Here is a 17,584-nt window from a genome sequence, read left to right as displayed (position 1 = left end):
TATAAATGGGTGCAAATAAAACACTTGCTAAACACAGCCTCTCAAGCTTTGGTAGTTGCAAGAAACAAGAAAAGTCTGACTGTGGCATTTCTAGGAAAAATGCTTGCACATAGTGTTCGCTGGCTTTCAAATTAGGTTCACAAGGACTAGGGCTTTTGGAGGAAAACAACAGTTTGCAAGGACACAAAAAGAAGCAAAGCTGTTCATCCTCCAAGATCCCTGTCACTTAGCTTGTGCTACAGCCCACACACCCCAAATACCCGCAACAACTCAAAACCATCTAAGCACTTCAGAATGTGTTCTTTTAAACTTAAAAAAAATAAACCATTGGGGTTGACAGGTAAATATTTCTGAGTTTTGTTCCTTAAAGCATTAGCGATATTTCATTCTTTGTTAAGAGGTTTTAATCTACTTGCATCACAGATTCTCCAGTAAAACAAGCTGGTATGCAGATCACTGCACGCCTGCTGTTAGCAGGCTCCCCTCTAGAGTGACAAGTCAGGAGTTCCGGATCCAAGTCCTGTTGAGTACCTGTCAATCTGTGGGCACTAAAAAGGCAATACTGAGAAAAGATTAGTATACAGAGCCTAACTGTCATCCACAGACAAACCAATCAAACCTTGTCAAAGTAAAAATAACACATCTGATCATTATGGAAACTTAAGTATTTAATTTCTTAAAATGTAAGGGTGATCTCTAAGAGAACTCTTAAATTGTGTGCTTGCAGCTCAGAATCTGTCCATTTTTGCCATACTAGAATCCAACAGCTCCGTATGGAACATGGTGTTATTCCCCTTCTCTGCAGATTTTCACTACTGTTACAGCAAACTTCCAAAGACAAATACTAAGACACTAACAGTTGTGGGTTTTTAAACCCTGATGGTCATGATTTACAGGAAAATTTACTGTAAGCTGTTTTCCATGTACAAACTTCATAGAAAGATTAGCAAAGGCTGTATTTCTGTGAGGAGCAGCATCTCATAGCACTGAAAGGTCATCTCTCCATCTCTCACCCACCCTCTGATCCCTTCCTTATATTGCACTCAAACACTTGCCAGAGCCCTCTGAGTTTCAATATAAGTCATTAAACCAGAAAAAGAAGTAAATGCTCCTGCCAGGTTAGGAATTTGAATCAGTGAAACACTTGCATCACCTCTGCTGGATAAGAAAGCCCTCCCTCTTTCAGCAGTTCACTTTTTTTTCTGATGCAACTGCGTTCTAAGCACTGATGCGTTAAGGATATCCCTTTTTTGTTGGTTAAAATATAGTTTCAAAATGCAACTTTATCAGATGAACTAACTGTGCAGACAACACATAATAGTTTTTGAACACAGGAGAGCCACATTTTTAAATTACTTGTATGAAGTATTAAAACCTAACTATTTAAGACAGCTTGAAAGAGAAAAAAAAAGATGGAGTCATCAGTTTAATAAAGATGAAAAGAAAAATCAAAGACAGAAAAAATCAGAGGTGCATTGAGAGAAAATTTCTGAAGAAGCCTTCCTACCACAAGTGCCACACATAATTTGAACACACTTTCTTATCCTTAGATCCCTTCAAATGAGCCTTAGCCCACACAAAGTTTTGATCCTACAAGGAAATACAAGCAAGGAATCCTATGAAGCTCACTTTGCACAATCTCGGATGAAAGACATTCTTTATTAAGGCAAAGGACAGCAATATTAAATGGGAGAGGGGGCTGGAACTAGATTAAATTGGAAACAGATTTATTTCTCTTTTTTTTGGTGAATTTTGATTTACAGGGCGAGTCTTGTATCCATTATTTCACACTTGCAAAACTCACCAAAAAGCAAAAGCATACTAGTTGTATAGAAGGGTAAATCTTAAAAAGCACTGTAAATTTTTTTTATTCATCTCATGTATCTTACAGTATGTTCCAACTCTAACGTTCTTTTCTATATATACCTGGAATTGGGTTCTCTGTAAAAGGCAGTCCCTAAGGACTATCCATAGTGTTGACAATCTTAAGTCAGTTGAACTTGAATGCTGCTGGACAGTTTCAGACATATACAGTTGGACATCCATCTTGGCATTTTCAGTGACTTCATTATCTTTTTTTCCTTCCAGTTAGAGGATGGGTATGAGCAGGTCTAAATGTCAAATTCCACATCACTCTAATAGTCCATACTAAACTTCATCTTCCCTATTAGCCTCTTACAGCATTTATAAGGGAATATAACTGTCTTTTGCTCTGATTTCCAACTGGTTAGTAGCCTTACGTGCTGCTACTTATCTGAACAGAAAGTCTGTCAAGCCAAAAGAATATCAAGTTTTCTAAAAATGCAACCATATTCTTCCCACTAAAATAACACCATACCCATAAGAAAATGGCTTAGAAAGCACAACAACAGACACTAAGGCTTTTATCTAGATCTCCAGTAACAGATGAGAAGCTAAACTATGTCAGAGTGTACACAGGTCTACTCTGACTTCCAGAAGAGAAAATAGTGTAATCTTTAGGCTGACTAAATAATGGACCACAAATCATCAGCAGTTTTCTTCGTAAACAATACATGTGTTTGCCCATTCTTTATGGTAAACCACCCTTCTTTTTAAGATGGTTTCATTACTGCATTTTCACACTCCTGCCAAAAACTATGTAAACTCAGAAACACTGATCAAGTTCAGTGAGGTAAATGTATTTGGTACTTGCAATCTGAAAGAAGCTCAACTCTGCCTCCTGCAGCAGCAGCAATAGAATTAACGACTAAATTGTGACTGCAGGGACTTTACTGATGACCACAAATAAATTTTCAGATCTTAGTTCTATACTATTGTGGATTAAAAATACATTTTTTGTCCTTAAACAGTGTTAGTGGTTATTAAATACAGCTGTCCAAAGAGCTATCTAGAGCTATCCAGCTCCAGAATCATATAAACTGCTGTTAGCCACTTTATGTCTGACCTATTTCTTCATGCTTAGTAGTAGGGACGGACTCCTACCTCAGTGAAGTAACAAACTATTCATTCCTAACCACCCACTGTCACCATTTACAGAACACTGAACTATAAAGACCTATAATCTGATCCAGTAGTACAGTATTAAAGGAAAAACATAACTTGAAATATAAATCAATAACTCTATAAATCCACAATATTTATGTTTTGTGGAATTGCCTCTACTGCACTCAGTAGCAATACTGAAATGAAAGGAAGATGTTTCCTTATCCTGTGTAGCAAATCTTGTCTGCTCATGGCTCTAAAATCATATTAATTGAACCTAAAGAGCCTCTACAATTATTTTTTTGGTGAATATCCCCTTCCAAGGAAGTATTAGATCACATCAAACAAGAGGTAAAATTTATCACGTGCTTTGGTATATGTTTTTCTTCCTTCAGAGTCTACATTGCAAAACAGTTCTGAGGTGTTTTATCAGTTCTCCTGTTTTATCTCCTGAATCAGGAAAAAACCCCTTACCGAGGTGTTTTCAAACACTCATGGAAACTCTGGAGAGTCGGGACAGCATTGTTTGCCAATTACCTGATCACGATCACCCGCAAAACAGCAGCTCTTCATAGTACATGAGTTGAAGTACCCTTGGTTGTCAAACTGGAAGACAGGCAGCCGGCAGTGGATGTCATAGAGGACTGGGGGAAGCCGCCGCCGCAGTGCCAGCAGCTGGGTTCCATTGCTGTTGAACCGGACACTCATGGCACTCTGAAGGGAGAGGTTTCCACCATAGCGAAGCAGAGAACTGGGAAAAGACAGAGGAAACAAGTGAGATGGGTCATGCATATGAACTGAACTACTTAAAGACAAAACTCTCTCTAACCTTACTGAGTCATTTCAAACAAGCAAGCCCAGTGAATTATGATCTTACTTAGTTTCTGCTTCAAAGCATTGATTCCTGAACAAACTTGATTCAAAACCTAAATGACAAACTATCAAAATGCTAAGACTATGAAGTCTTCAGAAGAGTAAAGTTAAAGACTGCAAGTAGTTTTGCTAATAACAAGTACATTTCCTGCATAGGAGCAAAGTCTCACAGAGTAGCCTTAGCCTTAAAAAGGCTATTCTTGTACTTCTGGGATGTCTGCATTTTAGACTGACCCTACCAGCACTCAGACCCTTTTGTTCAGCTCGTGCCTGAATCCAGCCAGCCCAATTTTTTTTTTCCCCTCTCTGCTCTGGCACGGGATGGCATTTTCTCCAATTGTAGATACTCTGACCATTATCTCACTTTTGCTCCTATTTACACTGCTACAGGACATCAGAGGATGTTTGAACTCTGCAATCAGTTCCAGCTGTCTTAAATAAAAGGCCATCTTAGTAACAAGTTATTGCAAGAAATACTAAAATGAGTTAGTTAGCAAATCTCAAACTTGCTTCATCTAAAAATATTGCCAAGCAGGCAAGACAATTATAATACCACATGACACTATTACCTAAAACTCTCACATGGTTGAATTAGCTAGTTTCCTTATACCATACAAGGCTGTATGATAAGAGCTGGAGTATTTGTATCAGTTCTTATTGACATATACAAGACAAGAACAGAGTCACAAGTTTCCAGGCTCTCTCTTTAAAACAGTAACAGAATATGGTTCCATCCAGGAACCTAAAGATAATCAAAATATACCTGAAATTCAACTTGCATTGTACAGGCTGGTTTTTTTTCAAAGACTTAATTCAATCTCTGACCTTGAAATAATTGTGTGTGGGGAAAGGGAGACAAAGAAGGAAGACATTTTATCCCTTTTTTGTTCAGTGATCACTGAAACCTCCTTAAGCAGTACCAGAACTCGACCTTTTGTTAACAGGTTTTGAGCAATCCCCAGCAAATCTTGTGAAGAGCTGCGACTTTTATGCACCTTCTGGACCAGAAAAGGCATGCCAGCATGGAATTTGCAGAGTCTAGAGGGAAGTTTATTCATAGACTTCAATGCATTGTACTTTCTGATGTAGCCCTCTCCCCCAACATTTGTGAAAAATGAGTCACTCCACATGGATGGGAAGCCACATTCCATGCAGGTTGAAGCACGCATCATTACATGATACTGTAAAGTTTAAAAACTATTGTTCCTACGCCACAGTTAAACAAAACCAAAAACAAACCAGGAGACTTCACATAATGAATGTACTAGAAATACCTGCGGCTCACACACACGCACTTTGTGAACTGAACAGTCAAAGCCAGGATGCCACAAAGGAACCAGAAGTCACATTTTCAAAGCCAACTAGTAAGAGCTTTAAACTGGGCACCAAAACATCTGAATGCTTGTATCAGCATGAACAGTGCTGCTCCCTCACGTGCATGTGTCTTCCTCCTTCTGAGCAAAGCCACTGAGCTTCTCTTAATAGTGTTTAAGGTTTTTAATAAAAACATGAGAAAATTTAATACTAGAAACTGTAACCTTAGGATCCCCCTCATCAGCACTAGTTTCTGTTCAAGATCAATAAAGTATTCAGCCAGCTCAAAATACTCAGTCAGGCACCCCAAAAATGGAAAAACCCCTAAATCCCAAGACACGCATGACTTTTTTTCCCCTCCTCCTCTCCTGATAGGTTTGTGTAAGCCAAAATTTTTTCTATGGAAGTTTCCACTTCCTTAAAAAAACAACAAAAAAACAAACAGAAAAAGCCCACCACCACCACAAAAATTAAACAAGAAAACAAAACCAAAACCCAACTAAAACCTCAACTCAAAATATAGGCAGAAGAAATAAGCCCAGATATTTCTGGCTAACAAAGGTCAATTTTTCTATAAAAATATGTTGAGTTCTCCACCATGGGTAAGAACACTAACATACATGCACCAACCAGACTTAAAGGTGCAGCCATCGTTGCACCAAGACTAAGCCCCTCTCCTCATTACCTCCTCAATCATCTCCTCCTCAATCTAAACCGCAACCCAGAATTCTCTCCTGCCTACAAGTGAGCAAGCCTACCAGATGCCCCATCCTTTCAAATCTCCAAGCAAAGTTTCCATGGTTACTATTATTATGCCCTGCCTGAAATATTTTGAGATTATATTTTATAGTAATAGTAGTGTAATATTAAACTAACTTCCATTCTGCTTACAAATGTTTTCATTAAGCTCCTACAGCAGTCAAAGCTACCAAAGAAAACACCTCTTGTAGTTGAATTTTGTATTGCATTTCAGTAACTTTAGTGTAACAAAGCTCTAAAAGGGTATTTTACTTCAGAAATTAAATGAAGTAAGAAAGGCTAGAACTTCAGAAATCCCGATCATATACACATGTAAGAAGTCTAGAATTAAGGAGCTGCATAGTTAAGACCCCTCAAAGATCCACACCTTTGCCTACCTCATACCATTAACTCCAGACAATTCAGCCACATGTGTAATGGAAATACAGTTTGTGCTGCAGTTCCTTGAACATTTGGCTCAAAGGAAAAAAAAAAGAAAAAACACAAAACACAACCCCCACACTAGTAAAAAAGACTAAGTTTGGCTGATAAAGAAATGCTAAAATAGCCATTTGCTCTTCATGTAGAAGACCAACATGCCAATGACTTTCCCCACTTGTCTCAATTTTGCCCCCAAAAATCAGACTCTGTAGCTCCAAGTGCAGCATTTTGCTGCACTGATCACAAGACAGTGGTTTTCTGTTTTCCCCACCCTGCTGTGTCCTGCTTGCTTCCTCTCTGCCTCTTTGAAAGGGTTTGTTAAATTAACTGCACAGTGTTTTCCTTTAAAAAGCTATGAAGATGCAGCAGGTAGGTAGTTAGGTGGGGATGAAGAGAGACTAACTGACACCAAAATCCCCGCAAACACCCATTTCCTGACCAAAACAGAGGAGAAGTATTTGCTTTCTCTCTACTCCTCCAAGAAAATGTCTGAGAGATATGGTCAGAAATATGATGGGGGAGTGTGGCGGTATGGAAGGTACGCAGTTCCTGGCTCTATCTTGGTGGAAAAGCTAGGAACCTAGGTCACAAGTAGAGGACTAAGGATTTGAGAAATCTCTCTTCCCTCTGCCTCCTACTGCAGGCAGTGCACATGGTAGCAGTATTTAGAACTGAGGAACCCCAAGACTTCAATATTTTCCATTATAAAATTTAGCTGATTATAGAACAACCATGCTGTCTTTAGGAAAAAACCAGTAATTGCCCAAGATGTCTTAGAGTATTCCATCTCCACCAAAATTGCAGGAAAAAAGCAGTCAGCCATCTCCAAGAAAGAAACTGGGGGAAGTTACGTTATTTTTTACAGTATTAAACCAGTAGTAATACTCATTAGTACTAAAGAGGAAGTCTGAACCAAGAAGCTCTAAAGATCTTCAAACTAATCAGAACCACAGCTTCTGCTCTTTTTTTGGGGTGGGGAGGGAAGAAGGGGAGAGCTGTGTTTAAGCATGTTCAGTGTTCAAATGACTGTCTTCACTTTCCTGGTTGCATCATGGTGCTGCTCTGTACCTTTAGTCAGTGCTAGTTTTGGATTTTTTCACACAGGATTACGTGGGGCAGTGTAGACATGCTTGGATATGTTGCTCAGGTTAGAGCTGCCATTTCTACCCGCTCCATATTGCATGCTCCAGCAAAGGAATTTCAGAGGCAACACCTTCTTGCAGGTACTAAAAAGTTTACTGATTCATCAGTCTAAAAGCAATACTCTCTTCTCGAAGACACAGACCATGACAACTAGTGAGAAATCTGAAGATAATCCTAAAAGGGCACCCCTGAACAAGATGGGTGCCCCTTCTGCTAGAGGCATTATCTTTATGAATTCAGACCCAGACTACTCTGGGATTTAGTCTGCTTCCAAATTTGGCTCACCCAGCCAGCCATGGAATGCCGATGTTGCCTACCAGTTCTGGAAAAAATACAGACACACACACATGCACTTCTGAGCTTTTAAAAAAAGTCATCTTGTATGATTAACAGAAATATTTAGTCCACAGATGGAACGTTACAATCCAAACACACATGCTTGAGCTGGAGGGAGGCTGAGGAGGGAGAGAATGGACAGTTATGTACAATATGGTCATTTCCGTAGCTGGATATGCTGCACACAGGCAGCACTCAGTGTTAACTAAATATCAGCTCAGCTAAACAATGGAAGGCTTTCAATCCAAGAGTAGCACCACTAATGTAAATAAATCCATTTCTACTGGCAGCTAGTGGGGTGAGGGAAGAAGTAGTCTCACTGCACTCAGAATTTGCAGGAAAAGTCTATACCTGAAACAAGCATCTCCTTCTCCTTGTCTCTCCCCTTTTCTAAACAAAGGGGTTGTTTCATCCTTTTTTGAAAAGTGACTGCCTGAGTGGTAACATAAGCTTAACCCAGGCTATTCAAAAGTTAGCTTGGCAACAGACAGTGGCCATTAAAACTGAGAGAAGATCAGTGTCTTGGTAGAAATAAAATAAAAGCAGCATGCACAACAGCATTAAATAGAACCATTAAATACAACCATTGAATAGCTTCTCTTGATAAGCTACAAATCCACCAATGAACGGCAGTACAGGCACTGTCCTCCCTCTTAAATGACACTCATTTCCCAAGAAGGAAGGAAGGAAGGGAGAAAGTGTTGATATCATAAACAGCAGTGTGTGAAACTAACTTAATGAAAGAATGACCTTAAAAGGAAAAAATGAATTGAATGCTCGTAACTAATACACACCATTGCATACAACTGTGTTTGTCAGCATTTCTGTAACCACAAAATTGAGGAACTTCTAACTGTGCAAAAAGAACTGGAATGAAACTTGGCAAACAGAATCTTGGACTGGAAAACTGCAGAAAGGTTCGGGTTTTTAAGAAAGTTATTCTGTGTGTGTGTAAAAACACACACAATTCTTATTTAGTCTGGCTCAAACACTTAAAAAGAGCCAAAATAACCAATAATAGAAAAGCAAGCGCAAGATAATTAAGATGCATACACTTGGGTTTTTTTTAAAGTAGATTACAAGTCTCACAGAAATCTCAAGATCGTTTCTTTGAAAAGCAGGTAAGTTGTGTCAAAGTGTATGGTGTTTCTCTATATGTATTCAGAAGCATTAACAAATGTGAAGGAAGTCCATCAGTGTCTTAAGATTAAAAAGGTACACAAGCCATGCTTAGGATTTTATTATTTCTCAGTAGCATTCTCATTTTTCTAAATCATGTCATCATTATTTCTGATTATCTCACTACCTTTACAAGAACTCTCTTCAAAAACTACAGCCCCCAGAATCCTTAACAGGAAGTAAGGGGTATTTGCTTGGACTTTAAAGAATAACCAAATAAAAGCTGTGTATTATTTGCAAAACTAAAAACCTTTGCTTTCCTTCAAAAAGAACATACAAGTAAAATCGACTGCATACACCAAGACTGGAAAAGCAGGGAATTTAGGGTGAAGATTCTGCATGTTCAAGAAGGTGTCATTCCTTCTGCTCTTTAATGTTAAGGCTCAGGAACATGAGGATTAGTATAAAAAGGAATCCCCCATCATTAGTAAACTTTCATGCATGGAAAGCTCTAAGGTGAACAGAAGCTTCACCTTTCCCTCCAAACCACGAGGGCAATATTTTGTTTAATAGGAGGGATTCTTATCTGATAACTGACTTCAGAATCTGCAGCCTTAAGAACGTCAACCATCACCAGATTTACATACCCAGAGCAGCCAGACCTTGTAACAGCAAAGGGTTGTGTGGTTTGGCCCTTATGACCAAACTGAATCACTGAATGCTAATATTGCTTCATCAGTGATCTCAGGCAGTTCTCCAGAAATCATTGTTTTCCTTTATTCTGCCTTCATTCACAGGAAAAAACTACAGTATTTCAGTATTTTGAGGAAGATGACAAGAGCAGAGGCATAAAGTATGCTAAACTCTCCTCCTCCTCTGTACTACTTTTACCCTGTTAGGCCTTAAGGCTTACCTCTGCCATTACAGTGATTAAACAGTAGCAAATGACAACAACAAACAAAAAAAGCCCTATTTGTTTGAATGTTTCACATCCTCCTCCAGCTCTATCTAAGGTCTTATTAGAGACCTCTTTCCAAACATTCTCACTGTCCTAGGATTGCCCTCACTACAGATCTAAGAATCAGCAGGCACAAGAGTGCCCTATTCTCACTCTCTGCTTGAATCATCTAGGTGTTACTGTAATGCAAGTAATAAATAAGATCTAGTAGACAGTAAAATAGTTTTGCGGGAAAAGAAAAAAAAAAACCACTGAGGCAGATTAAAAAAGAAAATAGAAAATACAAAGTAAAGAACAGCTGTCCAACGAACACAAGCAAGCTAGCTAAATCACCTGATCATTTTCCTCCTTTCCTAATCCCTAAATTCTACAGTCAGAGCCCATTATTTAGCCTGTTCCGAAATAGTACCTTGTAGGATGAAGTACAGACTGTGAGATGGAACACTGCTCAGCTGAATCCAGCAAAACACAAAGGAGTAGGTTCCATCAGATAACCAGACAGAGAAGATGCAAATACAGCCAGACATGGCATGGGAAGATGACCTTTAGGCCAAATGAAGGAACAAGAGCTGTTTCCAAAATGAAGCACACACTGAAGTCTGAGTGTAAAAGTCGGTAATTCTTCCTGAAGAGTAAATCCATTTTCACACCTTAGTGTCTATGCAAAAGCAGTCATGTGTCAATACTGCAGTCCTAACAAAGCATTTTTCCCTACACACGTTTCTGTGCTGCAATTCTTGTATTGCATTAGGAAAGCTGAGTAACATCACCCACAGATTTGTTCTCTCATCCAATAATATATATACACTCACCCCCCTTCTTTTCTCTAGCAAAGCTGCATGAATTTTCATTTACCAAAGCTACAAAAGCTGAAATTAAAAAAGAGCAGCAACAAGGAAGTAGGCCTTTCTTTTGATGGGAAAAGTGGCAAGATCCAAGATGCTCCTGCAGAAGCACAGTCCAGTCTTGTATGAGTAAAGCTTCTGCCTCCAATAGGTACAAGATGAATACAAATTATCATGTAAAGCTGAATGCAACTGCATACACAACTTTGGTCTCATCAAGTTGGTTCGACCACAACTTCTCATGGACTGTTTACAATAGGGCTGAACTAACATTTCAGATGTTCTCCCAGTAAGCGCACTAAGATGATCTCCCCCTTGTATTGTCAAAAATCTGTTGGTTTAATTTTATTTTCTTTTTTTAAACAAAAAAATTGTATCTCTTAACTCCTTTCCTCATTTTAATTCTCTACTCATTGAAATGAGGCATAAAGGTGATTAGGGCAAGGCTTATATGATCACAGATATATTTCCTTAAGAAAGCAGGCTACAAAACCCCATTAAATCATAGCTTCTTTTGAAAAACAGATTACTATTTTATACTTTTTTAATTTGCATTGTAAGGACAATACTTTGCACTTTAAATTCTTACTCTAGAAAGACCTGTGCGTTAGAGAATTTCAAAGCTAACAAAAAGATAAAGCATCATGAGGCTTTTGAAGTAGGCAGTATTCCCACTCCTTGATAGAGGAAAAACTGAGGGCAATAGAGGTCAATCAACTAACCTACCCAACACTGTGAAACAAAACCAGGTTTCCTGACTTCTTGTTTACTGCATGAAGACACTTATATTCTTGAAAATTATAAACCTGCTCGCCACTTCTGGGAGCAAGCTGGATGCCACGGAGCAAAGGGACAGTACCTAGTTTAAAGTGCCTGGCCAGAAGCAAACCAGGGCTAGTGTGGGGATGCTGGTAGGTGTGAAAAAGTTTAATCTTCAAACCAGAAAATCCCCATGCATACAACGGAGGGCTTACTATCTGCAATGAGTAGTGTGATTTTAACCAATTAAAGTTTGAGAAAACTACTCAATCGAGACAGGAAAAGCTGAACAGAAGTAAAGTCACCATAGCCCTGAGAACAACAAAGAAACAAAAGCTGAACTACTAGCAATACACATTTTTATTATACGATTTGAACCTCAGTACTCCAAAGCTCAGTTGTGTGATCAAATTTGGGGATGCTAGAGGAAAGTAAAAAAATCTTTCATTCTGTCATCGAAAAAAATCCTTCAAAGATTTTCAGTCTGCACATCAGTGGACTAACCTGAATACACTCCCCTACAGGAAGGATACAAGTCTAACCGCAGAAAAAGCTAAGCTAAACTCTCTATCCCTAGCGGGGCTGACAAGGTCAGCCATAAAGCAGGACTGCAAATGAGATAAGGAATGCATATACCTACACCAGAAACTAAGTGAGAGGGCCCTTCCTATCGTACTGTCCTAGTTAATTCCACAATAAGGACAAGATATAAAAGTGAGAAAAAGAGACTATAGCACCTCCTTCACACACTTGAATACCAGGCAGTATTTGGCAGACTTGCACACTTACTTAAGTATTTCTAGACTATTAGTTGGTGCTCACACGAGCAAAAGAAAAAAAATCACTTGCTTCAGAGTAAAAAAAAAAATCTAGCAATAAATTCACTGATTTACATCTTTTTCAACTTTAGCACAGCTCTTCTGTCTTTAAAAGGAAGAAAAAAATTAAAAAGAATCATCAACTGGCTGACTCTGGCAACCACAAAAAAGGACTCCATTTGCAGGCCAGCAGAAATACAACTTAAGCCATCAGCATGACTAAAGTCTTAATGATTGGCACCACCTCTCGCCTGAAGTCAAAAAGGCTTATTTGCAAGTACTCCCTTTTTTCTGCAGTGGCCTTTGGAGAATACCTTAGGTGTTTCTAACACTAAAGAAGTCATTTGGTTTTGGCTAAACCTATGGCAGTTTGGAGATTTATGTATGTTTACAACGAGGAAAACAAAGCCAAAAAATTCCCCAAACCCACCATTCCCACAGATACCGTTACCATTCAAAAGTCCTTCAACACATTCTAAAGATTTCCAGAAAATAATTCAACCCCTATGAAATTAAGCAACAATCAACTCACTATGACATTAAAAGGAATTTTAAAGAAATAACAGAAAACAAATAGGGGGAAAAATATCTAGATTTAGGTTCTGTGTTATTTGGGGCAAATATAGCAAGTTGAACCTGTCAGGAGAGCTTCAAAGACAGATCAGTTGAGCTGCCTCAGTAGCACAGAAGCAAAACAGATGGTACATGTGTGGGATGAGTTGCATTTCCTGAACTGCTAGAGAAGACAAATAGTTATTTGAACTATTTGAGGTGGTGTGGTTGACCCATACTGGTGAGTGTCTAAATAGTTCTTAAAATTTGTTATACTGTAAACCAGCTAAATTAATTAAGTAGCATATAGTTAGTCAAAATTCACAACAAATGGTTCAACTGGGAAGGGAAAGAAATTAACTGGTAAGTTTGACAGTGAAAAAGTGGTTGCCAAAATACACACATTTTTCCTGCACTCATTAATACAGGGCTCTTCTCAGAGCAGGACAGACAGAGGTCTCCAAACAGAAACATGCATCACACTCCTACCGCACTGAAACAATTTGAACAGGTAGTTGCTGATTCAATGATGTAGAGGACTCCTGAATCTGCAGGGGCTTTGGCAATTCCAGAGCACACACATTAGAAGATTAGAATCACAAGCTTCTTTCCTTTACACGCAGGGTCAAAATGCAAAACAGCCAAAGAAAAACCTTAAATCTCCACATACTATTCCTGCCATCCCACTCCTGTAGCCATCATTTAACATCTTATTAAAAACCTGCAAGGAAAAATCAATTACAACCAAAGATGCTACTTTGAAAAAATTCCCATTCCACCAGTTCTAGCCTCTAAAGAGCCCTGAACCTCACTAACTGTCAGAAGCAAACTCTGTGGTTACCTCCCTGATTAATATCCCCTGCAACACAATCAACAATACTGGATCCCACACTTGCACTTCCAGAAGCTCAATATTTCATCCACCATACCAGACCTCTTAGTAACACACAGGTAAAACTAGGCAACAGCTACTTTTTAGAGTGAGCTCAGGAAGGTAAGCTAGGAGGATAAAACTCAGCACATGCATTTCTTAGAAAATAACTGCTGCCTCTGTTCTTCTGGTATATTTTTTAAGGATCAAATACCTTGAAGTTATGAGCCTGGAAACTAGAACTGGCAACCACTGGAGACCTAAATCTATGGACTTGGACCCAGTTATGATGATAGTTTTATGACCTTAGAATACCTTCCACATCACCACACAGGTTTTCTAAAGGCCTCTCTATGCAACAGGCTATAAATATCATCTGTGGTACAGACAGAGCTGCAAATACTTATCTTCCTTTCCTCCCTTTCCCTTGCACTCCCACCCATCAACAAAAAAAATCTCCAACAAAATAAACCATGCCTCTATTCAGAGATAATACTTAGCTCTCTCTTGCAAAGATGGTCTATTTGACACTCATCTAACTAAACTCCGAAGAACTGTTCTCAAATTTCCTGTAGTTCTGACAGCTACCACTTTTATTTCAAAACTGACAAAGGACTTGTGAACCTGAAACCCAGCTTTTCCAACTACATGTCAGCATGTCAATCTAACATGAACCACCTGCAAGACTTCTAGATCCTTAGATTACCATGAGTACAGAGATTCTCCATACCCCTCCGTAGAAAAAAGTAGTACATACGGTGTTTTCCTCTTGCCGTCAGAGACCACTAATCCAGAAACAAGACAGTAATACTCATCAGGTCTTTAAAAGGCTGTGAACTAAATGAATCAAGTGAAACTACAAGGCAATCAGGAGCCAAGAAAGGGATTTTCAGAAGTACTGAGTACCTGTGATTTCCAGTAGGTTTCAACCAGAAGTTATGCATTCAGTACATTGTTTAAGAGTTGGACTCTGTTTTCTCGCAGCACCAGCTGAACACCTAGTAATTAGCACCTGGCAGAAAAAGCTTTGTTCAAGACTTCAGAGAACGTTCTGTCAGTTGGAAACCAGCAGCACAGAATAGCCACATCCGAAAAGTTCAATATATCCTGACATTCATAAATATGCAAAGAAGAGTCCTCTCACAAGATCCCCCTGAATCTAACTAGTTTATTACAGGGAATAAATTTCCATCTCTATTTTTCTGACTGTTTATGAGCTAATCACTAGGTGATTCACTGATGTCCTACAACAGGTATTCCTCATCCACAGCCTTGGGAGTGTGCTTCCTCTGAATTCTCAGTGCAGAAGGCAAATTTGATGTTAGTTTGAAGTCCATTAAGAGAGCCTTCTTGATTGGTATTTTTTGAGACACAAATATTAATTTAACGGAAGCTAAAAAAGTTTGCTTAAAAAGGCTCTGAACTGCAGTCACTCCTCAGCCAAGACAAAGAAAGAAATCAAAGTTGAATTAATGCTCCTCTTTGGCATTGTCTGTAAAGCATTGATGAAAAACACTGAAATGGACACACCTTTAACTTGGGCTTATTATGACCTGTATGATCAAGTTAGCTTTTAAAATATGCCATAAAGTTTACAGTCACCGTGGGATACCAGATTTGCCCTGGTGGTCAAGGATTTTTTAACTCATCGTTTGACTTTTTGAGTACATTGACTTGTAACTGCGCAGACAGCACAGACCTCCTGAACTTTGTCTTTAAAAGGTTTATCACACGTAAGCATTTCTCCTCACTCAGAGTTTGAATCCAGTACTTGAGTTCAGGGGACGAAAGTGTTCCCAGAACTCACCACTCAAGACTGGTGTCCTGGAACACTATGTTGTACTGCAGGAACATAAAAAGCCGTGTCAAGCAGAAACACTCCCTACTTATTACTTATTCTCATGAAACAGGCAGCCTTCCTTGGAAGGTAAATCAGCCCCAACTTTAGTTATGTTTCACTTCTACTTTGTAAAAAGCCACCAGGAATGCTTGTAAGGAACATGCTGATGAGACAAAAAAGGGAAAGGTTAGTGTAGCAAAAGAAACTGAAGCAACTAAAATAGTAATGCCACAAACAGCTGAACACATCTAATAGTTCACTGCTCCTCAAATGAGGAAGGTCTTGCTTCCTTCTTATCTTGTGTTCTCAAACTTGCAGGTCTCCCTCTCTCTTCTCCATCATCCATGCTGTTGACTGGGCCCTCCCTGAATCTAGTTCAACTTGCTAGTCCATAAGAAAGCTACAAAGCTTTTCCATGTTAGTTTTCTAACTTCTAAGCATGATGAGTTGGCTAAAAAACTGGAATTAGTGCAATGGACACAGCAGGAATGAGAGCCTGGGAGCTTTTGGATAAGCCCACCCAGGCTCATAAAAATTCCCTGAGACACTTGCTTCTGATACTGACTGAAGACTTAGCATTTTAACCCTTGAACTGGACATGCAAATGAATCCCACTGTGTAAAAAGCACTGGCTCAACACTCCTGTCACAAGCAGAAAACACTTTTGTGAACAGCCTTAGTATGAAAACCAGTTTAAAAGTACATGGTGGTCATTAACAGGACAGGCCAATAATCATTCTGATCTCAAAAACTTCCAGATTAGTAGATATAATGGGAGAGAGGGGGAAACACAGGAAAAGAAAGAATTAGGGGGATAATTATCATATTTTCTTCAGGAAAAAAGCAGCCTTTTGATTTCAGTAAAAAGGAGGACATGGACATGGGGCTGGCTACATGGAAAAGGGAAAGAAGGGAGAACTTGAGTACCTAAAAATAGCTAGTTATAGTCGTTGCTTGAAATATATATGTAAACTTATTTGCTGAGTTGCCCCTATCAATTCTGTAACAATACATATTTGCAATACATATTTTACTGTAAACAGTTTAAGATGCACAGACTTGCCTTTTTTGATTTTCTTAAAAAAGGCACAGCTTCCAGACCCCATCTAGTGGTGTGAGTGCCTTACAACAGCCTCATTAAACGACCACATTTAAGCTCTTCAATGCACTGTTTTTAAAAAAGAAACAATACAGTTGACTTCAGTTCAACGTCCACCTGAAAGAATGGCAATACTCACACGTTCTAAAAATAGGAAGATAAGATTTCCAGAATCGCTACTCGACTTCTTTTCATGCTGGACTTACATTAGTTCTATTTTAACAGTGCTTCATATGCTATTTTTGAGGAGCCAACCCACCACATCCAGATCTTAATATTATACTGAGGGAGAAGGGGGGAATCTCAACTGCTGCACTAAATCTGAGACAAAACAGATATCAAGCTGTGAATGAACTTTGGGAAAAAGCAAAATGAATTCGCCTCTGTATCCTGACTCAGTCAGCAAGACTAATCAAATTATGACTATTTGAAGTGAGCTAAACTTTTCACAATTCAGAGCTGTGCAACTGTCTCTAAATTTCCCCATGCACGCCAAAAAATGCTGGCTTTTCAATTACCTTCCTCACTGTAGTAGCCAAGCATAAAGCACTCCCAGTTTCCCATCAGAAAGTTAACCAATTTCACAGTATATGAATAAAATCTCCTCACAAGCAGGACTTTTTTTCTAATCCTAAAAATATTCTATTTTTAATTTGTAGAGGCATTTAGTGTTGCCTAATTAAAGAAGCAGATAAAACCAGCTCTCCTGGCCAGAGGCATGTAACAGCAAGCTAGAAGACAAATTCTCCTATAACCCAATTGGAGAAGAGCTGTGTATTTTGGAGGAAAATACTCTGGTGTAAAAATCCTCATCAGATTTTTCCGGATAAATAAGTAGATGCAGTTCATTTGTTTCTGACAAGCACTGGAATCCATATCTGAATTCTCTAACCTAGTAGGATATCATTACTCCA

At 38.9% G+C, this 17,584-nt stretch overlaps 1 protein-coding gene across 2 annotated transcripts in view; it reads right to left on the bottom strand.

Moving 5' to 3' along the window:
* Nucleotides 1–17,584, bottom strand: part of DCAF5 (DDB1 and CUL4 associated factor 5) — a 74,568-nt gene that overhangs the window by 30,859 nt on the left and 26,125 nt on the right. For both annotated transcript variants that reach the window (XM_074868051.1, XM_074868052.1), the window contains exon 6: nucleotides 3,502–3,715. In XM_074868051.1, coding sequence (XP_074724152.1) covers nucleotides 3,502–3,715 — 214 coding nt within the window. The remainder of the gene's footprint in view (nucleotides 1–3,501; nucleotides 3,716–17,584) is intronic.

Source organism: Strix uralensis, chromosome 4 (genome assembly GCF_047716275.1).
Source record: "Strix uralensis isolate ZFMK-TIS-50842 chromosome 4, bStrUra1, whole genome shotgun sequence".
Classification (NCBI taxonomy): domain Eukaryota; kingdom Metazoa; phylum Chordata; class Aves; order Strigiformes; family Strigidae; genus Strix; species Strix uralensis.
This window is presented reverse-complemented; position numbering and strand designations above follow the sequence as displayed.